Below are 26191 nucleotides of genomic sequence, written 5' to 3'. Positions count from 1 at the left end.
CACGTGACCACAAGCCAGCCTCCGCTACGGGTCCCGAAAGGGGCCATCCCCGGCCGTTCTCGCGTCTCTGCCGGCCCTCTGCGGGCCGCTCCGGCCGGTGTTTTGTCCGAGCGCCTCGGTGCGCTCGGCCAACGGCCTCTGACAGCGCCCACCAGAGCGGGCGCCTGCGGGCGGCAGCCCCAGCCGGTGGCCCTCCAGCGGGCGGAGGGGTGAGTACTGGCGTCTTCCCTACCCGGGACCCGCAGCCTGGAGCGGAGGCCGTGATGAACGGCGGCCCCGGCGGGTCCCTGCTGTCACCCTTGCCTTACTCCCCTAACCCCGGCTTCTCTTCTTCCACCCTGGCTTTCCGCCTTCTCGGGGCCTTGCCTCTTCCACCTTCCATCTCCAGGCCCTGTGGGGGAAGCTGTCCTGAAGACAGCTAACCTGTCTTCTAGTTTAGGGACTAACCTCTACTCCCTTTCTAGTTCTCTGTTCCTTACTGTCGATCAGTTTGGACCTTTTTCGTCTAGAAAATAGTTTGAGGATAGCGAAACACTAGGGTTGTGCTGAGTTTGGCCGTGGCGCTTTGCTGGTCATCTTCCCTCTCCCCGGGGTAAGGCCCTGGCATGTAAATGACCTTGAGCTAGGTACCTGCCGTCTTAAAAAGTAGTTTTTTTGTTTATTTGTATTTTCTTTACTTTGTGAAGAGTACGAGTTGGAAAAGAAAGGCTTCGTTGGAAGCTGGCGCGAGGCCCAGGTCGGCCTAGCCTGGGAGCATCCTTGCTCGCAGGTGCAGATGCCCGAGATCCTCCCTGGATTGATTTCCTCCCGGGGGCGGGACGCAGAAGGGGGGCTGGGCTCCGGTTCCACCGAGCCTCTGACCTTGGTCTGCCGGAGTCCTCCGGCTGGGGTGGAAGGAACCTTGGCTGCGTCCTACCGCGTTAGAGCCGGACGCCCTCTCTCCGGGAGGAGAGCCCTTCCGAAAGTGGAGGCGTCTTTTAGTTGCGGAACATAAGCCTGGGGCCCTTGTTCTTTGTTCTTCCAAATAGAATCTGTGGAACACAGGCCTCTCACCCGCGGAGAGACTTGAGCTGCAGGGTCTTAAATGGTTTGTCTCCCTAGATGAAAAAAAAACAAAAAAGCCACTCGCATCTGTGTCAATTTTGTCAGCTAATGAGATCCCAAAGGAAACTCCCTTAGGAGAATGGATTTGGAGAGAATTAGAACCATTTGGTGGTACTTAGTAGACTTTTCCCATGTAATTAATTGGGGGTAGGAGGGGCACGCAGCCCTGCTATCTTTTTGGTTTCAAAGGCTTGTGAACTGGTTTTGCTGTTCTTTCCAAAAGGAAGTTGTGTCTAGTCCTTCCTGTCCGATAGGGCTGCCTCATTTTAGGATATGGACTTGGACTGTTATTTTCTTCCCTTCTGGTGTTCACACTTGTTTTCTGTGGATTCATAACCGTAATTTAAAATTCGATAGTTTATATTTTCCAAGTTTTCAGTGACTTTTCTTAAATTAAAATTAATTTTGGATTGCTGCACTCTGCCTTTCTAATAGGTACATTCTCTGAGTGTAGTTACTTGAAGAGAACTCTTAACAGGGTGACCTAGATAAAACTCTTGAACTAGGTTCACACAATAGGTGATTAAAAAAAAAAGACCTTTTTGTTGTTGTTGTTGTAATTAGAGAATTATATAACTTTTTGCAGCATGATCAATTTGACCCAAGTTTTTTCTGTTACTCCCAGCTGTTCTGATGTAGAAAACCAGTCAAGCTTGAATCATTGTGTCCCAAAATTGGGACACTTTCCATGGGTGGGAGGTGACTGGTTTGACTCTAGGTGGTATATGGATGAGGGTTTTTGAAATAGTTTTTGTTATATGTATTTAAACCATGGTTTAAGGTAGTGATGTAAAATTTCCTTTTAAAGGACATTTATTTAAGGTTTTTAAAAGGCAAGTGAAGGATTAAGTGTGATTAAGAGTAAATGCACTGTGTGAGTATGAATAAAACCATGAAGTTGGTAAATTACAGATATTGGGGACCACTGTGATTCTGAGAGGGATTTTGTGTCCCTTGTTTTGTAATAAAATCTGTACTTGTCACCTCGTAGATTCTAAGTGACAGAACTTATGGAATTAATGTCTTAACTCCAAATGAGAAGTTATTTTATTGCCAGAAAGTATTACCAAAAATGCCATAGTCTAGTGAAGGAGAGGAAAATTAGATTTCAATTTATTTTACTTAAGTAGAAACCTTGTAACTAGGACAGTTCAGTGTTCAATCTTTGTAGAAAAGGTTCATTTACTTTTACATTTAAGTAGCTAAAATTGGCTTCAGGAGTAATTTGGCTTTTTCCAGAAGCTGCCTTTTCCAGGCCCACCTTTATGACCGAAGTCTCCAATACTTCAAAGGTACATGGGGACTGTCAGGGTGGGGACTGTCAGGGTGCGGCATTGCTGTAGAACAGAACGCGGAGACCTGTGGGACGTCCTCTGGGAAAGTTAGTGAGGTGGAAATGCAGTGAATGGAGTGCAGAGAACAGCACATTTCGGGGAGACAATGCTCTAGCAATTTGCATCTCCTGTTTATTATTATAAAACTTTGGTTTGTAATGTTTCAAGACTATAATCCTTTTGAGATACATCTTTTCAGTGTTATTTCTCAATATAAGCTTTTACTGTGCTTCAGATCCACACAAGTACAGAAAGAGTATCTCATCTAGAATAATGAGCAAAAATTGATAATAGTGACTGTACATAGGGACCTTTGTGGTATAGGATAGGATCTCATGGGACCCTTTATTTTCTCGGTGTGTTTGTACTTTGTACCATATGTATATATTACTGGTTTAAATTAAATACTGAATGAAAGTTGTGAATAAAAGTAAATAAACATGAAGTTAAATAATAAAAACTTAACCAATACATTTGTTTTTTATTAATATGTATGTACGTATGTATGTATAGGTACACATATGTATATATACTAAGATTCTTTTAAACTTATGTATTTTTCATCTACATTTTGCTAAATTCAAATCAGAAATGATGACAGTCTTTTACTTAATCTCACATTAACTAATGAATGATTGTAGAGCCCTATCTGGGAGATTAAAATTGGTGGTAAGCTTTTTAATTTGCTTCTTTATTTTATGTGCTTTTTTTTTTAATGTCAGGTTTCCAGATAACTTTGATCATTTGGAGGGTTACCAGAAATAAATGACAAATACGGTATCATCTAGCTTCTCAGTTAGCTCCCATTTTTCTCCCCCAGGGACGAGAGTGGCTCTAAATCCAGGACGTACACACCGAAGCAAGTTCAAGTATTTACTATGAAGCACAGAAGCAGATAGTGCCAAATAGCAAGTAGTAATTGGTACACATTTGTGAGTAAAAATTTCCTCTTTTAGCTCTGTGTTCTTAGTCTTTGAACCATCTGCATGCCAAATCTTTAAAATTCACACATTTGGGTAAAGAATAAAAAAGCAGGTTAGCAGTCATAATTAACCAGTTGTCAGGACTTAATATCCTGAGTCACCTGTAAGAACTATCCTAAGCATCTCAGTGAGATGGAGGTTAAGGTGTATAATACGTCTCTGACATGGAGTTTAAGAAATATCTGGGCTATGACTTCCAACTATGCTGTCCTTCATTTTTTATTGCCCTTGACTTAGAGATAATATGTTTTGCTGGAAATTTAGTATGATTTGGTTGTCAGAGTTATTTCCTTTCAAAGAAAACACTACTTGTACATCAGATTTTTAGACTACTTCAAATACATTTACTTCTGCTTCTTGCATTCTCTTCATGATTTCTTCACTTGTACTTAGTCACAAAGTGAAGAGGATTTGCCCCCTTGGGAAGATAATGAGCAGTTTTATGCAAAGTGTTTTTTTCTAATCTGACTTCTCTTTTCTATATATATTGGGTTAGTTTTTCTTTATCCTGTTGGCAGACCATCTTGATGACTTTTGAGCTATTGAATAATTCTGTTTAGCAGGGATTTGAAAATTGATTTCTCAGACCAAGTCCCAAACCTGTTGAAATCCAGAAATAATTTTTAAGTAGATACTTACCTTTATTCATAGTGTCTTATGAAATGAATTGTTGAAATACTGATTTTTATTCTTTCTTTTTTACAGCTGGAAAAGCAGTGTCCGTGTTGTTATGTACACCTCCAAAAACATTGAGATCTGTAGGGGAGTTGTGTAAAGTAAACTGCACTGCAGGGTAGCAGCATTTTAGTAGCTATTATAGACGTGTATTTACTATATTAAACATGAGTAAAAGAAAAACAAGTGACCCACCAATAGGAAGGTCAGTGACTTTTTGTTTCAGTTGAGCTGGTATTATAGGCTTGAGAGATAGTGGCCTTAAAGCTGGTGGCCTTAGGCCACCCGTGCTCTTTGACATTTTTATCAGCATTTTCTTTTTTTCGGCAACTTTCTTTCTACTGCATTTCTCTGGAGCATGGATCCTTCTTTAATTTAGGTCGCCCACTGCATCCACACCATCTTACTCCTTACTTGCTTTTAAAAAATATACATGTAAATACGATATTAAATACAAATTAAGAATGTGAAACTTTCCCTTCAAATGAATGTATGCATTAAGGATCTTTTAATACATATGCTATATTTGCTGTTCATTGCATCTCATCATCAGATATACATTCAGCAAGAGAAGTTTTAATTTGTATTTTGTGACTTTCAAGGTCTGCCATCTTTTTTTTAGCAAATTTAGAATTAATTTTATTTGCCTTACAAATCTGATCTTTATTATAAAAGTTTTTTGTGCATGACAGCTACTTCAAATATTATTTTTGTAATATTCTCCTCAAACAATTGATTAGGAAATTTTCATTAAGTTTTCTTTCAGGCAGCTTTCAGTTATAAGCAGCATGCGTAGCTATGCAGAGAGAGTGTATGTGTGTGTGCACATTTGTGTTGTGGCTATATAATAATTTTTAAAAATTTGATCCCAAGCACTGTTCTCAAGGTGCAGTTTCACCTGCTAAGTGAGAGGGCATTATGTTGAGGAAGACACTCTCTTCACCTTTTATGTTTACTCTGTATGTGTTAAGTACTCACAGTTGGGAAGTCTCTCTTGCTCTTCGGACAAGGTATTGTCATCTAACTTCGCAGCGTGGAGAAGACTAACGTTGTAACCCTCAGCCGCCTGTCTTCGATTCTTTTGCCCACAGAGTGAGTGGGGCAGCATTTCCTTCTCCCACTGCTGCCGAGATGGCGGAAATTAGTCGAATTCAATACGAAATGGAATACACTGAAGGAATTAGTCAGCGAATGAGGGTCCCGGAAAAATTAAAGGTAGCACCACCAAATGCTGACCTGGAGCAAGAATTCCAAGAAGGAGTTCCAAATGCTAGTGTGATTATGCAGGTTCCCGAGAGGATTGTAGTAGCAGGTATTTTACTTTTGCTTATTAAGTTGCCTAACGTATCTTTTGTTTTATTTATATTTTAGGGAAAGTTTTGGGTTTTTTAAAACATTATTTAGAAAAGGAGCTGGGAAATGCAACTTACATTTTTTTCAAAATTTTTATTCATTACAATAGTCTGAGATTTCAAACAATATCTTTTAATCGACTCACAATTGAGAGTAATATTTTCATAATTAATGTACATAAAATGTGTGTAATTTTTAAGCGTACAGCTTCATGAGTTCTGACAAATGTATACCCCATGTAACCTCGAGCACTGTCCAGACATGGAACGTTTTCGCTCCCCCAGAAAATCCCCATGTGCCCCATCTCGTTCCATGTTTACCCCGTGACTCTGGCCAGCCATGGTCTCCTTCCTGTAGCCAGATGGTGGGTTTGTCTTCCCTGGAGTTTCACATAAGTGGAGTTACACAGTATAGACTTTTTGCTTCGAGTAAGGTTTTTGAGATTCTTGCCTGTCGTTGCTTATGTCTCGTCCATTCCAACTTATTACTGAGTAAAACTCCACTCTGGAGATTTACCACAGTTTGTTTATTCATTCATCTGTTGGTGGACATTTAGATTTTTTCCTTTTGGGGGCTATTAGGTATAAAGCTGCTTTGAATATTCATGTACAGAACTTTGGGGGTGGGTTTGTTGTTTTTAATTATGCTATTACAGTTGTCCCAATTTTTACCATTTGCCTCCCTCCACCCGGCAACCCACACTCCTCTAGGCAGTCCCCACACCGTTGTTCATGTCCATGGGTCATGGATGTAAGTTCTTTGGCTACTCCATGTCCTACACGGTACTTTACATCCCCATGGCTATTCCATGTACAGAGCTTTGTGAGGACATGTGTTTTTATATGTCTAGGAATGAAATTGCTAGATCATATTGTAGGCTATGTTTAACTTTATAAAAATCTGTCAGACTATTTTGGTAATTGATTTTACTCTATTATATTCCCGTTGGTGATATATGAGCATTTCAGTTGCTCCACATCCTTGGCAGCACATTGTATTGTCGGTTTTCAGTTTTAGCCATCCTAGTGAGTATGTGGTGGCAAATAGTACTAGCTTTTTAAAATCCCCCTTCTTTCCTTTTTATTTTTTTCACACCCAGGTAATAATGAAGACATTCCATTTTCAAGACCAGGGGATCTTGACCTCATTCAGTCAACTTCCCTTAAACCTCTGGCACTAAAAACACCACCTCGTGTGCTTACGCTAAGTGAAAGACCTCTAGATTTTCTGGATTTAGAAAGACCTTCTCCAACCCCTCAAAATGATGAAGTAAGTAGAGTTTTTAACATCAGCTAAATTTGAAATATTTTTAAGAAGGAAAAGTTAGGAGCGAAGATGCTATAAACCATGTCATTAGCAATATGTGATGGAAGCCTTCTGCATGGACCATTGATTGCTTTAAATTCTGATTTATAGATACCTCAGATAAGGTATTCTGCTATTTTTTAACTTAAATATTACATTTCAGGGGAAAACAGACTTTGTGGAAGTCGTGAACTAGGTAGTACAGAAGAAGTTGAGCCTTTAGTGTAGGAGAGGATTAATGCTTCGCTTTGTTACAAGCCGGCTGGCAAACAGGACAGAGAAAGTTCTCATTTCCCTTGACACTAGCTCTTCTCCCTGCTTGCTGAGAAGTTTCTACTGGGTTAACTATTGGACCATGTAACATCGGTAGCCCTGTTGACCCAAATGTGGCAGTGTGGACTAATCAGGTATTAGTAACAGATTTCACCTATTGCCTCTGCCATTGATTCAGGGCCAGTTTTGTCAGACTTCTTTCCTGTGACGATTTCTGTCACTGCAGGTTTTTCATTACAGCCTCTGCAAGTCTGTGTTGTCAGAGGCTGGTGTGAGAGCATATGTGTGAGGCATATGTTTTTCTTGGTAGTGAGATGCCGGTCTCTCATTTCTGACAGAATGTTCTCCAGGGAGGGTAAAGGGCCCTATGACAGAGAGAGCGAAGTTTCCTAGTACTGGAGGTGGTCTCTTAAGCTGGAAGTTTCTGCTGAGGGAATGGAGAAAATAGACCCAAAGGTGCCGGCTTGGGCCTTCTAGATACTTGCTTGGTGAAAAGCATTAAATGTGAGCGTTCACGTGGTAGGAAAGGCACTAAGATATTTGCAGAATTGTATTTGTTTAAGAAACATTTTTTGTTACTGTAAGACGCTACACTGTGAGACATGGTTCCCGCATAGTGGTGTGAGTGAGGGCAAGGCACCAGCACACACAGAAGATGCAAAGTTCTTTAACAGCGAGGAGCACTGAAGGGCACGACGATCGTCACACACAACAGAAGGAAGATACCACAGCTGCCCCAGTGAGAGGCCTCGGTCCCAGCTCCCCGGAGCTCCCGCTTGGACCTACAGCTGTCACTAGTGTTGTCTTGAAGAAAGGGTTCTGCCAGGAGGGAAACCCTGCCTTTGATGTTCTTCTCATTTTGCTTTTCTTTTGATCTTTCTGCTCCCTATTTTAGACACTTAGGCCTACTTGGTATGAAAAACTGCTTGGAAACAAGCCACACTCGAGTGATTACTTTAACCCCGAGTGAGGGGAAACGTATACCAGCAGAATTACTCTCCGTAGGCCTAGAGTTTTGAGTCTGTGTGGGGCTTACTCTTGCTAAGTGACTTTGGTCTTTAGTCGAATGTGGCAAGTGCCCAGAGTACATAATACCGGGGTGGAAAACTTAGGTTGAGAATTAGATCTAATTTTGGAGGCCTACTTTCTACTTAGTAACTGCATAACTTCGAGCAAGTTATTTGATAATTATAAGACTCAGCTCAAAAATAAAGATAAAAATAATGCCAAGTGTATGTGATGATTGTGAGAATTAAATGTTATAATGCATGTAATGTGTTTAGTATGTGTTCTCATTTACATTAAAAGCACAGTGTGTATACACATTATTGTTATGGAAGTTAAAACCTGTAGCAAGAGCTAGATCCTGAGATGCAAGAGAGGAGTTTCTGATTTTAGTCCCAGCTGCCTATTGAAAAGAAAGCAATGATGGTGATCTGTGCTTCCATTATATAGAAGGGTCAGGTGGCCCTTGAGGGGCAATTAGTTTAGGAGCAAAGGAGAACGAGGAAGGAACCAGAGTTCCAGCGGGTTTTAGAACATGGGTTGACCTGAAGGGCAAATAAGGCCCTGTGGACTTAGGGCACTAATGGTTCGTTCAGATGCTGTTCAGTGTCAAGTGTGATCCCTGAGTCACTTACTCTGCGGGTTGCAGCCTAGGCCGGGGTGTCTCATCTGCATGCAGCACCGTTGACGCTTTGGTCTGGATAATTCTTTGTTGTGATGAGGGCTGTCCTTTGTACTGTAGGACGTTTGGAATGTCCGTCAGCGTTCTCAGTCTGTATTTACTAGATGCCACTAGTGTCCTCCAAGTCACGAAAATCAGAGAGAGGTCTCTGATAGCCAAAAGGTGGAAACACCCAGGTGTTCATCAGCTGCCAAATAAATGAGCCAAATGTAGTGTATCCCCGTAGTGGAATGTTATCCAGCCATAATAAGGAATGAACTATTCACACCTGCTACACCAGGGATGAACCTTGACAACGTTATGCCGAGTCAGGGAAGCTGAACAGAAAAGGCCACGTATTGTATGGTCCCCCTTACATGAAACGTCAGGGGGTTGGCGGAGAGGGACTTTGGAGTGACTGCTTAATCTTAGTGATTACGAGGGCCCCGAAACAGTGGCGGCTGCTCTGTTTATTTTGCTCTTGGACTCTGTGGGTAAGGAATTTGCATCATGCACAGCAGGGAAAAATTGTTTCTGTTCTGCAATATATGGGTCTAAGGTAGCTTGAGGCTGCAGTAATCTGCAGGTTTACTCACCATCTGGAACCTCAGCTGGGCCTGTTGGCTAGTGCACCTCTGCATCTTCTCACGTGGCTGCTTGGGCTTGCTCACCGTGGCACCATCCTCCCAAACATGAACGGTCCAGAGGAAAAAAGGCAGAAGCATCCTGCTTCCTACAATATTTGTGCTTTTAAAAACGGTTGGGAGTTGTTCTTAAAATAGTTCATTCTTATCTATGGTGCACATGCCTAGCGGCAGTTCTTGGTTCTGTTCTGTGTAAATTTGTGAGTAGCCTTGGATTGAGGTTCTTTTGATGGTAAGCCCCTACTAGGCTACTAAGAATATTTTGCATTCCTTCTTTGTGCCTAACAGGTCCGTTCAGTTGGCAGGCTAAAACGAGAGCGCTCCATGAGTGAAAACGCTGTTCGCCAGAATGGACAGCTGGTCAGGACGGACTCCATGTGAGTACAGCCGCGGGCGTTGTATCTCCTTCCTACGTCTCTCTGCGTGTTGTCTGTCCCCCCTCTTACCCTCAGATGATGAAGGAAGAGGGAAGGGGGGGGGGGGTGTGTGTGTTTTATGCCTGAGAAACTGAGAAAATAATTTACTTCTAATAGTGTTTGAAACCGCTTTACATTTATGTCAATTTTACATAATTGCAGTACTTTGTACTTCCTTAAAATCTGACCTATTGTGAAAATTTTTCAGTAGCATTATCTTTAATGTCTGTGATAGTCTTCTCAAAGTATGATTTGTGTATTTTGGGAATCCTTTATAAAGTAGACTTAAGAAAAATTGATAAACATAAGTGCTTAGTTCTGTGCATCCTTCAAAACTGTTTATCTAGCATGTAGGTTAAAAAAAACAACTAAAAGGTAAACACTTCAGGAAAACATCTTTATTTTTGAGTTAGCCCATGAAATCATTTTTCTAGAATATTTAAGTGTATTATACATGTGAAAAAGCTGCATAGTTGATGCCAGAGTAGTGTCTCGGTAGTTCCTGCCCCGCAGAATGACTACACATAACCTAGGAGCTTTTATTATCGTCTATTTGTAACATTTTTTAAGGCAGCAAAGATTTTAATGAACTTGTCTGTTATATAAACATAGAGCTCATTTAGATCTTCAATTATTTTGAAATTTCATACTAGTGAAATAAAAGTATGAATATAGCATTGCTTTTGTTGTTTTTTTCTTCACAAAGTATATTTGACTAATAGCTGAGTTCACTCGAAAGAAACAGCTCTGTTACGTATAAAAACCAGCCCACTGTATTAGAGTAAATGACTAGTTCATGGATGCCTTTGCAATTACCAGTAACATGAGTTCCTCATAACAGAAAGGATTAAACAGAGTTAACTAATATTTTTTTGTCTTTAAATTGCCTTAATGGCATTCTAGATGTTTAACAAAACTGAAAAGTTCATCTTTTAATTTTCAGTACTAAAAGTAATGTGAATATTTAACTTCGTATTTCACATTGAAATGCACATATTACTTAACCATACTTTTTATTATGGTGGCTATATGTGTGTTACCATGTCATGGTAAGTAAGTTATTTCACTGTCTTCTTGTTAATAGTATAACCTTGCCTTTTTGTCTCCTACCATTATTGACTTTACAACTTAAAATTGAATTCATCTTTATGGATGTACCTTTAGGTACATTTTATATGATGAGTATATTGTGTAGTCAGTGTTGGTAACATGGCCAGGGAGAAACTGTTAATACAGCTACACTTTACTGTTAATAAAGTAATTATCAAACTCTTGCTGTCTTTCCTGCTTCAGTCTTTTCTTTGTAATGTGAGGTAATTATGTGTCACTGTGAGTGAACCTTTTCCTGCCTTTGCCTTTATTCCTTGGCTTGAGTAGAAGTACTTACGGGTGTAGGAGCAAGAGCACTGGTCTTTGTTTTCTTTTCTATATGACTTTTAAAAGGCAGTAGAATTGATTATGGTCAGCTGTAGATGCAAAAATGAATTCTGACCAGTAGAATTGTATCTAGCTTTTCCTTTGTGTTATAAAAGCTGAATATGTAAAAGAAGCATAATTATTATTTAAGGTGGCTCAGATCAGATTCTGCCCCAAGAAATAAAATTTCAAGGTTCCAGGCACCGATTTCCACACCGGAGTACACGTAAGATTTTATCTGCTCTGCTTTTCATGAGTAGGAGTTGTTTGCATTTTGCAGGCTTATGTTATACTAACGTTTCACCAGGTAATTGGCATGTAATACCCTAATTCTCTTACTGTTTGGCTGTTTAGTACCTCTGGTTCAGGATGTCTCAAACTGTCATTATACACTTTACTTAGAGGGGGGACAAACGGGACCGACTGAGAAAGTTATGTATGATTTTGGGTATAATGGTGAAAGTAAAATGGAATAATTTACATACAAGCACCTGAAATCTATGTAATTTTATTAATCAGTGTCACCCAAATAAATTTTTTAAAATGTGCACATAAAGACCAATACCCTTTTTCATTTTCTTTATTTTGCTTTGGTTGAAATATTCTCTACAGATTCAACTTTAATCAAGTATAGTGATCCCAATCTTTTTTAAAGTTTTAGCACACTATCCTGCTTTATTGTGACTCAGAAGGAGAATGGAGTGTATGTGCAGTTTGTCACTCAAGTGTTTTTTTTTAATGTCATAGATTAAAATTATGTTTGGAAGAATGTTTTGAGACTGAAGCCCGTGGAGAAGGGGAAGAACATAGGCTTTCAGTAAGAAGAATTCAAAAGCTCACGTAGTTCTTAGTCGGCAAAAGCCAGTCTGGCCCCTGGTGATTTTTCTCTCGTTCTCCTTCTCTTATTCTGCTTCTGGGAACTGGAAATTGCCTTAGATGGTGGCAACAAATCAGTTTCCTTTATATTTCCAATTTCGTAAGAAATGTGTTTCCGTGAAGTTCTTTCTCTCCTTTTTCACTATTGTACCTTTACTCTTTTTTTGGAGGAGGCTGGTGCCTCAGCGAGTAACCTTCCCAGTTTGAGAAACATTATCCTCTGAAAACGTGGGGAAGGGGGTCCTTGTGTTTGGACGTCTCTTCTAATAACGACACAGCAATGCCAAGTCAGTTTGAGTTTTGACGTTGGCTGGTGTTCATGTGCTTAACTCTGTTGTCATAAACTTTTATGTGAGCATGAGACAGAGCTGCTACTAAGGAAATAACATGGCAAACATTGGTGCTTTCTTCCAATTTTTCTAATGTTTTATAAAAGAAAAAGCTTTGAATTTTTTGATGTTTTATAGCATGACTAGGATCAATGTATCACCAAAGTGCATTTTTATTAAATTACTAATACAACATTTGCTAAATAATCTCACCGCCTTTGCAATATGTTTGCTTTTTTATTTTTTGCAGTAGCTCACTTGCCAAAACAAAACAAAAGCAAAACCCCAGCAGTCGCCCCGCCTTGGCTGAGTGGATGGAGGGCAGCCCGGCTCTGGGGCACCCGCTCACCATTTCCCTTCCCTGTGGGCGGGGCAGCGGCCATTCCAGTAGCGTCAGACTGAACGCCAAAATGGAGCCTGTTCCTTTGTTCTGACATTTATCTGTTTTGGGGTTTTTAAAAAATATTTATTTATTTTTAGAGAGAAGGGAAGGAGAAAGAGAAGGAGAGAAACATCAGTGTGTGGTTGCCTCTCACATGCCCCCCACTGAGGACCTGGCCTGCAACCCCGGCATGTGCCCTGACTGGGAATCGGACTGGTGACCCTTTGGTTCCCAGCCTGTGCTCAATCCACTGAGCTACACCAGCCAGGGTTGTAATTTGTTTATTTGTAAAAAAGACTTGCAAGGCTGCTTCAGGTTTTTTAAATATTGCTAAAGTATTTATTGCTTCTAATGAGGGTAATTTTAGCCATTGTAAGATTTAACCATTTAATTCATCTAGAGATAAAAATACATGCTAATTAATAATCAAAAGCATTTAATCTATACATATACTGTTCAAAATGGTCAGCATTTTAAAAAAATCCTATTATGTTTTTGCTGTTTATGAAGGATTGCCTCATAAATTAATAAAAATGCTTATTTCTTACTAATCTTTGGAAATTTTTTTTGATAAACCATCAGAAAACCAAATATGTTTTTTTATGTTAGTCTTTGATGAAATATCTTCACTAGTATTGATAAACTTAATTTTATCTTTTTCTACATAGTTTTTAAGTTACAGTTGAGGATCACGTAAGCTCTTTAATTTCCATTATTACCATTTTCAATTTCATACGATCATTGAATCTTCGAATTGGAAGAGATCATATGGACTGTTTCAGAATTACACCTTTTCTGCATTCTGTCTTAAGAATTCTTTGCAGTTAATCTTAAAATAGTTTATGCTCGACTACTATATAAATACACCTGATGTTCTGTGTATGGACAGGAAATACTTCTACTTTGTAGAACTTAAACAATTCCTTTGGATTTTTCTCACAAAATGATTTCTCTCAGAGAACCCTTCTTTCCTTTTAATTTTTTGTGGACAAAAATCTATCAAACTTTTATCGTGGATTTGGATTAAGTTTATCTGCATTACTGCTATAAGATTTTTTCTAAATACTGATTGTTGTAGACTTTAATATTTTTTCACTAATATAGAATAACATGCAAAAGTGTTCAATGTAAGGGCCAAAAGACAAAGTCTTCAGTTATATCAATACATATTGCACTGCTCAGTCTCGTACAAGCTGCTCAGGTGCACGCGGCCAGGTGTGTCGGGAGCTCTGTCGGGAAGAGCGTGGGGCGCGTCTTGCGTGTGGCACGGAACTGGCCGTTTTTAGTCCAGCCTCTGTGAGACTTCAACATGAATCCAGTCTGGTTTCGCACGAAGAGCGAGAGCTTCAGGCTTCCCTGTGCTGCCTGAGGAGAATCCTGAGTGAAAGGCTGGTACCCACGTAGACTTTGTGTCTAGGTGGACCGGTTTCTCACTCTTCTCGGACGCCAAACATGGGCTCTGCCAGTGCAGTGGGTCAGTTGATAAGTTGGCTTCTGTACATCCCAGGGCCTTTCTGGTCCCTAGGCAGACGCTTAGGGGATCTAAACACGAGCCTGTATCTGAAAACTTGCATTTCTTTCGACAACATTAGGCCTTCTTCCTGTGGTGAAATGAGCCCGGACCTTGATTTCTCAGTTTGCTAAGATTTGGCTTAGAGCTTTCTCTTCTAAGTAGCCTTTGGAAAACATGGTTTTCGTGTTTATTCTACTTTGTGCTTTGGATCATTAAGACATTCAAAGTTAATCACAAAATTGTGAGAAGATTTTGTTTTTAATTTTCTGGGACTCTGGGAATAATACCGGATGACAGCTATCCTTTCAAAACTTACCCCATTTAGTCTGTGGTTTCCAAACAGATACACATTAAATTAGGAAAAAAGATTATGCAAGTCAAAATAAAAGATTTTCTTATTTCAGTTTTTCACTGGCTTCTCCATTTTCTTTTTTTACTTTCTTTTTCTCTCTTTCTTTTTGTGATGTAATACACAAGGATGAGGTTTAGTCCGAGGTTTAGCCCTGACCTTGAGAAGGTGTTGGGCCCGTGTCTCAGGGTCCGAGTCCTTTTATACCAAAACCTCTTGCTGGAGCAAACCAGGTGCCAAGGCCACGTGCCAGTTAAAGCCCTCACGTGGCTGATCATGCTCTGACGTGAAGCAAGCCCCTGCAGATACCGACGCCAGCCTCACGGGTTCGGGGTTAGAACTGCAGAACCGCTCCATTCACCCGTGTTCAGTTTTTAGGAAGCGCTGGCAGCGGAGCTCGAGAAATTGTGACTTAGCTCATGCAGGAAGGAATGTAAAATTGCTGGCACTGAGAAGCCCAGGGTTGGTGCTTTAATGTCCATCGGGGTGATTTCAGAAGAATCCTTGCCTTTTCTGTGTTCACAGGATTGGGAGTAGTTTTATGTTTAGCCAGAGATCATATGCTTTAATATAATTGAAAAACTAAAGGACTTTTGTTACAGCTTTCTGAAACTTGAACTTGTCTTTAAACTTACTCGTAAACTCAGCTTACTTCATGGTCTTTGGGAAATACTCACAGTGGCATTTTCTCAGGATCGCTCTCAATCCATGTGTTTAAACTGTGTCTGACTAAGAACTTTCTGACGAAGTTGCAGAGCAATGTTGCTTGTTAGCGGTTTCGTCTGCTGAATTGAACCACACGCACCGAGTAAAGAACGCTCCTTCCGCAGAACTAGCGGATGAACACGCTCACTGCTGTGGTTGCCTTATTCTCCAAGGTTGTCCTTTCATCCGTGTTTTTACTTCAATGTTTAAGGCTACACAGTTACACGTGCTGCACTGTAGTTGGCCTTTTAAAGCAATTTGATATATTAACTTATTTGATTTGACTGTTTTCTTAGGGGAAAGTGAAGGGTGGGAGAAGGGGCAAGAAAATGTAGAAAATTTTAAAAATATAACTGGGAAAACTCAGCTAAAGTTTTATAAAATCTGACTTGAGTGTTTTTTTTCTTCATTTGCTGTGCTTATGTAAACAGTGTGACGCCATCGCCACAACAGGTTCGGGTCCGTCCTCCCCATATGTTCCCCGAAGACGGAGCTAACCTCTCCTCCGCCCGCGGCATTCTGTCGCTCATCCAGTCTTCTACTCGTAGGGCTTACCAGCAGATCTTGGATGTGCTGGACGAAAACCGCAGGTGACTGGCCATCGGAGACTCTTGCCGGCTTTTATGGAATATTTTTTTGGCTTTTTTAGTGGACTGTGGTGTCTTCCTTTTGTGTTTGCTCCTTTGTCTCTTTCTAAAATGCAGTGGTTTAAAACAGTTTGCTTTGCTTTCTTTTCATTTGAAATTGTTGTCCAAAATTCACATTTCACCAGATTCTGTTAGCTTTTCTTCAATCAGGGAGAATATTTAGTTAATAACTATCCACAGGAAGTGTGATGATTTGTCCAAAGGCTTCGCTGACCTGATCTAAGAACATGGTTCCATTTTGGCATCTGCCAGGCGTACCGCGGGGTTGAGGGCCGGATGCTGAGTTGAAGCACACCAGTTTTCTTCAGTCAGTCTTCTGGTATTAACGTGGTTGGATTAACGAAGCCAATTTGAGAGTCTGATAGTGTAGCTGCCAGGACATTTTTTTGAAATTTCTCCAGCTGAGTTTCTAGGCCTGGATTGAACATGCCGGGTGCCATTGTCTTTTTGAAAATCTTAGTTTTCAGTATTGGTAACATCTCACTTTTGTACATCAGGTAAAATCACTAGTAGTATACTTAGACTTGTTCATACAAATAAAATTTTTGCCATTGTTTTCATTCGTGATTCATTACTACGTAGCATTTTTTTAAAAGATGGAATTTGGGAAGCTTTTTGGCACAGGATGAGAAGGGTACATTCAGTTCCACTTCAGTCCTTAGCATTTTGTCTAGTAATTCAGTGAGTCAGTCAGTGTTCGACTTTTCGTGATCATTTTATTAGACTGCTGGTTGTTGAATTTTGAAAAACACCCGATAAATTCAGCTGGCTCTTCCAGTCAACCTTACCTCTGCCCTTGGGAACCCACAGGTCTGCAGCTGGCTCTGGACAGACTTTCGGGGGAGTGCTCTGAGCCTCACACGAGCCCCCGTGTTCCTGTTTCATAAGGAAATTGGCCGTCCCGCTCAGTGGGCGTTTCGGAGCCCTCCCAGGGTTCATCCAGTGGTACGCATTTGGGCCCAGGCGCGCAAGCTGCACCAAAAAGGCCTGAAGACAGGAAGCTCGTGGCAGGGGTGTCACCTGAGACACACACAGCCATCCTCTTCCCCCAGGGTTTCAGGTTCCTTTTATGCTTTCTGAAGCTTCAAGGACCACCTTAGAATATCCGGCCCGTAAGAAGCAGCATGCTTTAGAAGAAAAAGCATGAATACAGGGGGTCGGTCGGATTCAGTCTTGACCCAGCCCCTGAGAATCTAGCCATGTGATGACCTTGGACCAATGGCTTAGCCTCTCTGGGCCTCGTTTTTCTCACCTATTAAAAAAAGGAAGGGTAAAATATACCCAGTTTTCTGGATTCTTGTGAGGAATCTTCCCCCCGACCACCACCGTCGTCATTTTTATTTAAGATGGAGGGGTGATGGCCTCCAGTTCTCTACTGAGTGGTGGGAGGGCCTTCAGAGATGCTGAGTGTGAGGTGCCTGGCATTGAAGAACTGATACTACCAAAGGCCTGTTTTCTCCTTTGTCCTCAAAATAAATTCATTCTTCACCAGGTATCCTCTTTAACTTTTTAATTACAGTAGGTCCTTACAAGAGACCAGATTATTAGATCAGATTATAGCATATCAAATGCTATTATGGTGAAAATAGCCGAATGAGAAATGTATTTATAAATCTTGTATCAATGAAATAATAGATGACAAAGCCCCAGTACGTTAAAATTGTGAAAAACTATTTCGAGCCCAAGTGAAGTTTTATGTTTTCATTGTAATGAATTGATAACTTTAAAATCCTTTTTCTGGGAAGGAACTATATTTTCTCAAATGAGATTTTTAAAAGTCATAAAGTGGTCGTGTTAATGAACCTTTGCTCCTGGTTCCACACCATTGTTGCTTGGAGCCTGGAAAGTTAGTTCCTAGCTGTGCTACTGAACACTTCCCTTACTGAAAGGGTTTTAGGCTTTATCGTCGTATTTAAGTCTCTTACAAACTCAATGCTGAATGAGATTTCATCAGATTCGTAAATGCTAAATCGGGGTTTATATTTACTGCAAGAACTGTCTGGCATGATTTTTCAGATACAAGAACTAGGAATGTGAAATTTGGATAATGGTCTACTTGCATGATTATAAAATAATACTGCTTATAAACTTTTAAGTGCTTTTATGTTTCTTGTTCTGTATATCTTTTCTGTTTGATTACTCTTGGCTGTTCCAACAATGCATTATCTTTGGTCTTACGCCATCTCATGAGGTACAGTTAAATTAAGCTAGGACTGTTTGTCATGGAGGGAAGGGAGGAAAAAAAAAGACTTTATTATCATAAAATAATGCAGACTCACGGTTGCTTTGACAGAAGAACTATTTGTAGTTTACACTGTAAGGGACATTGTTGAAAGGTTTATTTATGCATTATATTTTCATTTTCCTGTGAGAACTCATGATCTAAAACTAAGCTCAACATGAAGAGAGAGTTAAATCTAACACATTAGAAAAGTTTATTTATCAACACACCTAGAACAAGCACTAGGTGTGCCCTTTGGATTTAAATGCCAGGATGCCTTAGTCCCCGGCTGGGCAGGAGATGCCCATGCCTTCTGGCGTCTGGGCCCCATATCTCACTCGCCCCTGCACGGTGCTCACCGTTTTAAAACTTACTGGGTAAGGACGCTGTTTAAACATCGCCATGTTAGTCATGCTTAAGACTTGATTTTGAAGGGGCTTGGTTACTTCTATAGTTTTTCTTTAGCGAATTCTACAAGCTTTAAGTGTATATAGAATAAACCAATGTGTAAATAATTTTTTTGCAAGTGTCTGCATAAATATATTACTTGGAAAGCCCAGAGTGTGGAGTTTAGTTGAAACAGTGTTTGTTATTTATAATTTGTCTTTTTTCAAAATGTGTGTAATTCCTGGTTCCCCAGTTAAATTGCTTATTTACTATAGCAATTTCCATTTTTTTTAAAGAAACATTATATTAAGTCAGATTATTTACTGAATAATGTCAGTATACAAGTTAATACTGGAATTTATAGAGCCTTGGATCTCATTCCTTTTTACCACTAATTACAAAACATGTTGTTCAACATATTTATCAAACTTAAAAAAAGACTTTTTAATGAATGTATTAAGTTATACTTAGGGTGGAAAGTGGTATTGTGCCAACTACCTGTCTAATTTACTTTTATATTATTATGTGTGTCGATTGCCAGTGTAAGAAGACAAAGCGAAATGCGTTGTGAAAGGTAACTGCATCATCCCCTGGCTCTGCACTACAGAGGGGACCTCTGTGCTGGGCACGCTCCGTAGGGCAGACCCATCTGAGCCCGTTAGAGTGAGTTAGAGTGAATGTCTTTAAACGGCTCAGGCAGCACCCGCGTGGCTTTACGAAGCATCCTCACGTTCCTGTAGTTTAAGGGGACAGTTAAGTGACCGTTTTCCTGATGCTACTGAGAAAACCTATCAGCAGGACGGGACACGTTCAAAAACTGTCTCAAGTATATGTGATTTCTCACTGCTCGTTAGCGAACAAAATATAATTCTAACAGGTCCACCCCCCAATCCTTTGAATCTCTTATCCTCTAGGCTCCAAAAATTGATTTAAGCACCAGTAGTGCCTTTAGGAAACATTCAAGCTGAATGCTAAAATTTTCTTTAATAAAGTGAATTGAGAAAATAGTGATTTGTGTTATAGCCAAAATTCTACAGCTGTGTCAACTTACAAAAAAAGGTCAAAACCAGTGCATTTAGTATTAAATGATTACTGTAATTTAGAGTTGCCTTGATATTTAAATTCATGCCAACCCTGATCAGCACTTAGAGAATGAGACATTCAAAATACAGTGTAATAACTCCTAAAACCCTTACGTGCCTCCTGTACTCCAGCCTTCTTTCTCTGTTTAGTAAATAAATATTGCTGATTGCTTTTTGGGGAATTGACCAGTGACCTTGTGGAGCTTTTGTTTTCTGACGTTAAAAAATAAGATGTATTGGAAAGGTCACTGCTTACCTAGGTAAGGAGCGAATTGTTTTCCAGAAGCACAGTCTCTACTGAAACTCAGGGAAAATCCCCACAAAGTTTTCCAGCGCACCTTAGCCTCCATGCCCATCAGCCCTGCATGCCGCTCCTGGTTGTCTCTCGAGCTGACTCCACATCAGTGCCTCTGTAATGTGCTGTAGTGTGTCCATCAAAACGTGTCCCCTGGGCTCCTCGGCTCCAGACCCAAGGCTTGCAGTTGTGTTCTAGAGAACTCAGGGTTTGAATGAGACACAGCCACACGAAGGTAGGAGGCACTGATCAAAATTAATGAGGGGGGAAGGAAGCAGTTGTGGGAAAGAGGAGTTAGGTGAAGTTTTCATGTTTGAGACAGGATGTTGATATCACATGAGCAACCACGATCACGCAGGTGCTACTAACCAGTCCCCGACATGCTTCTAAAGTCGATGGGACGTTTTCCCCAACCAGGAGAGGGAAGTTACACGTTTTATGTAGAGTTGTCCTCCATCTTGAATTTCATGAATTCAAATGTAAGCACACAAAATAGTATTTTATGTTGGTGCTATTCTGTTACATAGCTAGAGATTTACTTTCTTTTTAACCCATTGAAAATATGAAATTTATGAAAATCTTAAAATGGAGGACACGTGAGACAAAGATGTTCAAAGTATTTGAAACATATTGTATTGAAACCCACAATATAACTGTATTTGACACTTGTCTTGTTTTGCTTTTATGTCATTACTTCTCTGTTTCCTGATTCTGTCCTGTGCCTTCTGCAAAAACCTGCCCTAGACCTGTGTTGCGTGGTGGGTCGGCTGCCGCCACCTCTAATCCGCATCATGACAACGTCAGGTAACTTTTGAGACTTTGCTACTCCCAGGTGACTGGTTGACTGAATTTCTGTTTTGCAGGCTATCACGCATGTAGTGGCCACGCCTTTGTATTACAGCTTGAACTTCTACAGCTTTTCTCTGTGAGTGCGTCCTGCTTTTCTCTGAGGACAGTGAATAGTCATTCGTGACATTTGGACCCCAGCGTATGAGGAAGATGCTTAACAATTATGATATAGTATCATGAAGCCTAGATATTTTATTTAAATACAGTTTCAACGGCAAAGCATCATCTTAAATTGGGGGACTAAGCATTGACCATTTGGGGAAATTTGACATTCATAAAGGGAGTTTAGTTTTAAGAATTTCTGTCACCCATTGATTTCAAATTTTATTTTTGCCCCTTTCACACTTTCACACGTGCCGAATCTGAGGAATTATTTCCTCTGTCAGCACAAGGACAAGTAGAATGGCACATACAAATACTTAAGATCCTCACAGGCCGAAACCTTCATTTCCCGTCTTCTACGGGGAAAAACGTGTTCAGTGTGCACAGATACCATTACTATAATTTTTTCAGAGTTAATTTTGCTTAAGCACAAATTTGTTATCTATGGCAGCAGGTTTAAAACTGGCAGCATTATTTCTATGATGAGAGGAAGCTGCATGTTCATTTTTAGGCAGTGGGAGAGGGAAACATCGGTTTCTTGCCGCAGTCCATTCAGGTGACAGGAAGCCAAGCGTGCCCTTGGCCCTGGTGTTCCCCTGCCACCCTGCTGGCTCGTCTCTGTTGCACGTTAACTCCGCCCATAGTCAGTTTTCCCATGTGTATGTACCCTTAGGTTGTGGTCCTTCTATCTGTTTTCAGCCAGTGATCTCACTTAGCATTTCCTAGAGTTTTTAGTCCTGGTAAATAGAGATTTTAGTTTAAAGCACATGGTAATGTTTTATTTCTGTCTGAAGTTGAGTTATATAGAGTGTTTTAGTCTTATCCTTAGATTTATTTGCAAATGAAGGTTTCCTTTACAGATATTGAAAACCTTAGTTAATTCAGGATTTAAAGTGTGAGTGATCCCTTTCAGTTGCACCTCATTCTCTATGTTCAGTCTAGGCCCGTCAACCTTTGAAGCAATTGCTTCTATTGCTTGATTTTTTCCCAGTTATTTATCTCATGTGTGACCTCACAGAAACAGAAAAGTCTCATTTTGAGTCTAAGATGTAGAGAAGAGGCATCTTCAGCCCTTATTTAATCTACCAGTTTAATTCTGTCATGATGTTCAAAGGGATAATTAATTCAAATGTTTGTAAGCCCATAGCTCTAGCATCTGCTGATTTAATAGCTTATTTCTCGGGTTGATGCAGTTCCTCCCAGTATTGCAGGGTGTTTTTTCTGTTCCCAGGGAGAAAGGGGCAATTAGTGAGAAAGCAAGTTAACGCAGCCGTCAGAGGTACAGCCAGAGATTAGCCCAGTTTATCCAGTTATTCTAGTTAACAGACCAGGTATTGAAGTTTCTGCCTGTTTCGTTATAATCTGTTCAGAGTGATGAGGCCACCTGGTTAAAGTGTTTTTTGGATTATTTTCAATTGTATTTGAAACAAAGGATTTTCTGACTATACTTGTCTTTAACCTGCCTGGATGAGAAATGTAATTCTCTTCATACCCCTTTGTGTGGTAGTGTGCTTTTCATAATGGGAACTTGCTTGAAATATTAGAATACATGATCTGTGTGCCAAGTTTGCATATTGCATAGGAGTAACTTTTAAACTCAGCTTATTTAGAACATTTTACTGAAATAACTGTACAGGATTAAAATAGGATATAAACATGTGAGGTGAATTGTATGATATGTTAATTATGTCTCATTAAAGCTGTTAAGCTAAAATGTATTTAAAAGTGGAAATCCGGGCAAAGAGTAGTATTTGTGTATATTTGTTTCTCAGAACTTTATTGTCATTCATTTAAAAATCAGTGCCCTTTTAGAAGTAACTGCATTTGAACAAGAAGTACTTTTTAAAAAGATTTTATTTATTTTTAGAAAGATGGGAAGGAAGGGAGAAAGTGAGGGAGAGAGACCTCACTGTGTCGTTGCCCCTTGCGCGCCCCCTACTGGGGACCTGGCCTGCAGCCCGGACCAGTGCCCTAGAGTGGGAATCCAACCAGTGACCTTTAGGGTCCCAGTCTGGCCCTCAGTCCATTGAGCCACACCAGTCAGGGCAAAAAGTACTTTTTAATTTGCTTTCTCTGGAATTAGTCATAGTGGCTTTCCAGTATTACTGTCTTACACGTAGCTGCTGAAGAGATGATTACTGAGCAATTTGGGATCTGAACGTAGTGGCCAGGTGTATTCAGGTGATTTTACAGTAGAGAGTAACTGGAAACAAGAAGTAAAGAGTAGAAATGGCAAGAAAAGAGGCAACGAGGAGAAGAGGAGAAATGAAAAATGATCCATCTGATGCTCCTTAGCTAGAGTTAGCGTCCCGGCCCGCGAGTCTCAGCAGGGACTCCGCCGCGACCACACGCGGACACAGGTGTGTGTTGGAGAGCCGTGCGTCACTACACCCAGAGCGGAAGCTCCCAGGCCTTTTCATCCAGGGATGCTTCGTAACGACGCCAGCCCCTCTGAGTGGACAAGTGTCTCCTTACGTGCATCTTTACTCAGGGTTTCTTCTTCTTGTCAAAGTTTCAGGGCACTGACCATGCTGAGGATAGTTATTTTAGGTTATTAGTAACCACTCAGATTGCAAAATATTTTAGGAATTCATACTACTGAATTCCATCCAATCTTTGAACAATCCTTTGAGTACTTGCCAGATAGTCTTAGTTCTGTTCCAGTATTGAATTTTATTTTTATTTCTGTCTGCTAGGTATGGCATTTCAAATGTAGACGCAGCGGTTGAGGGGACCGCAGACGACATGACCGTTGTAGATGCAGTTTCATTAAGACGACAGGTATTTGATGTACCAATAAATAAGATGTAATGCGAAGGGATATGCATGCAATGTTTAAAGGGGACAGTTCTGACGTTTCATCACTTCTCGCCGGTGGAAGTCATGAATTAAAATGTTTTGTCTGTACGACTGTCTATTAAACCATAACTGATTTTCCCATTTTCATTAAAGATGTGTTAAGCCACCATTTACATGTTTTGGTCAGCATAAAACAGTATTAACAGAATGGACCGATGTAGTTCTGGCAGATAACAAAGAATCTGACATTTTAGCAAACCGTTAGTAAAGCCATAAAATTGAGAACTCTGTTTTGGAAACTTCTCAGTTTGCCAGAGGGTCTTTATGTAGCAGTTTCTCATTTTCTGCGGTAAGTCCTCCTTAAAGCCGCAGTGCATGTGTAGGTGCGTGCTCCCAGCCTTAGGTCACACTTCCAGCCTTAGGATCCTGCTCCCAGCCTTAGGATCGTACAAGACACACGTGTGGGGAAGGCACATTCCCTGCTCCACTTGTGTTTGTGCCAGGCAGATGTGGAGGGGAAATGAATGAAAATAAAGTAGTTCTAAGATTAGGAAGTTAAATATTTTAGCATAAGAATAAGTCAGAGTATCATTTTAAAGATTTAATACAATACAAGAGTAATAAGAAGCAAATAGTGTTTTTCAATTTGGGTCTCATTTGTTGAAACATAAATGGAAGCTATGTCCTAAATTCTTACATATTTTCATGTATTTATTCGTACTTTGCCTATTGAAGGAAGTGGTTCCTTTGAGCTTTATCACTGAATTCACAGTTACAACAACAACCTTGCTTTCTGAAGGTGTAATTTGAGTTTGTGTTTTCACAGCATTCATTTAACCCTTAACTTGGAGGGTGGACTGTCAGTAGAGGACAGGCAGAGATACAGTTGTTATAAATAAATAAGTCACGCACATGCTGTGAAACTTTCAAAGGACTGGAAAGCCAGTTGGGAAACTGTGAGTTTCTAAGATAAGTAACAAAAATGGAATCTTAAGAAGATTCTACAGAAGTTATATTTGTGGCTTAGCAGCAAGGGAAGCTGCTACTTCTGCAGGTCTCTCTGCTCTGTTGCCAGTTTGGGAACCCAACAGTCTGGGGTCCACTTAGTGCTGAGCAACTCATGGGCGACCAGCTTCGGGAGACACACTTAAGCCCTTGTCGGGTGGTGAATCACAGGGGGAGGGAGCCACTGAAGTAGGCTCATTTTGGGGGTCCTCTCAGTAAACCAGAGAGGTGGACAGGGAAGGGCATTAAAGCAGGATGAAGATGAACAAATGAGGCTGAGTGACAGAAACTCACAGAAGGGCAGGGGTCCCTCATCCTTCCCGCCACAGTGAGCCTGCCTAAATGTGTGCTTGGGCTTTTCCACCGGACCAGCAATGTGCAGTGGTTAACCCACCTCACTAGGCAAGGGAGGGAGCAAAGTGCACCCTTTCCAACTCAGAAACTTGGAGAAGGGAAAGGGAGAAGAGCATGTAAGTGAATTTAAGCTGTCGTAGGTAACTTTACTATATATAGTTTTGTTTCTTTGGCTCCAAATGAAGTTTTCCATGTCAGTAATAATTATTTTGACAAACTATACTACTTTATGAGAATCGGATTACTCTATTAAAGCTTCTGTTTTCTTGTTTTTTCACTTAGATAATCAAACTAAATCGCCGCCTACAACTTCTGGAAGAGGAAAACAAAGAACGCGCCAAGAGAGAAATGGTCATGTACTCCATCACCGTGGCCTTCTGGCTGCTCAATAGCTGGCTCTGGTTTCGCCGCTAGGGGGCGCCTCCACTCTCAGACACGTTGTCTCAACAGCTGGAAATATAAAGAATTTGCAAGCTTCTTTGTTTCTGTGTTTGCGTTGTATGCCATTCTACAGTCCATGTCCTGAAATGGTACTTCTAGAAAGGAGGGGGAAGACTCACGTTAGCAGAAGTAAAGGGACATCCTGTCACTTAGCTGCATTCCCTTTGAACCAGTCCTGCAGTGACACCTGCTCAGACTTCTCCCTCTGCATGTTTTGTAAATAGGCTCTAACTTGTTTTTTAAAAGGAATTAATTTTTTGCCTCATCAGTCTGCACAAGTAATTCTCTTAGTGGAAGAGGGTTAGAGAATGGATGTAGAAAAGTATTTGGACAAAGAAAGATACTCTGTCCCGGTTCTCAGTCACTGTTAGACAGCTGTGTTAACAGACATGCTTGCATCCGCACTGCAGTGTTAACACTTCTGAGTCGCGGTCTGGAATCAGAATTAGTAAAATCAAGCCACCTCATGTTTCATGATCACCTTAATTAAAATAATTCCTGACATTTGCAGCAGTTTATCTAATATGTGTGTAAAATGTGCATTCTTGTTTTTATTTTAGTTTTTCAGGTGGTTTTCTATAAAGTACATTTTTACTAAGTTCATGTGTGAATGATTTAAAAAGCTACAGAATAAGGTATAATTGTAGTGTATTTAATAAACATTCAACCAAAGCAGTGTTTCTTTA

At 40.4% G+C, this 26191-nt stretch overlaps 1 protein-coding gene across 11 annotated transcripts; it reads left to right on the top strand.

The window, feature by feature from the left end:
- Positions 1-15: 15 nt before the first annotated feature.
- Positions 16-25542, top strand: MFF (mitochondrial fission factor). 11 transcript variants are annotated; one of them, XM_053665244.1, is made up of 13 exons: positions 16-209; positions 2344-2396; positions 3259-3370; positions 4127-4301; positions 5188-5408; positions 6549-6718; positions 9626-9714; positions 11321-11395; positions 15755-15913; positions 19120-19152; positions 20700-20759; positions 23603-23687; positions 25347-25542. In XM_053665244.1, exons 4-13 carry the CDS (start codon positions 4264-4266, stop codon positions 25476-25478), a joined length of 1062 nt encoding a protein of 353 aa, XP_053521219.1. In that variant the 5' UTR covers positions 16-209; positions 2344-2396; positions 3259-3370; positions 4127-4263; the 3' UTR covers positions 25479-25542. The 11 variants fall into 11 exon arrangements, with proteins under 11 accessions (XP_053521219.1, XP_036995138.2, XP_053521248.1 ...); XM_037139243.2 differs by lacking the exon at positions 2344-2396; XM_053665273.1 differs by lacking the exons at positions 2344-2396; positions 11321-11395.
- The last annotated feature ends 649 nt before the right edge of the window (positions 25543-26191 follow it).

Source organism: Artibeus jamaicensis, unplaced genomic scaffold (genome assembly GCF_021234435.1).
Source record: "Artibeus jamaicensis isolate MK-2021 breed Jamaican fruit bat unplaced genomic scaffold, CSHL_Jam_final contig_1015, whole genome shotgun sequence".
Lineage (NCBI taxonomy): Eukaryota > Metazoa > Chordata > Mammalia > Chiroptera > Phyllostomidae > Artibeus > Artibeus jamaicensis.
The sequence above is the reverse complement of the archived record's forward strand: the minus strand, read 5'-3'. Positions and strand labels throughout refer to the sequence as shown.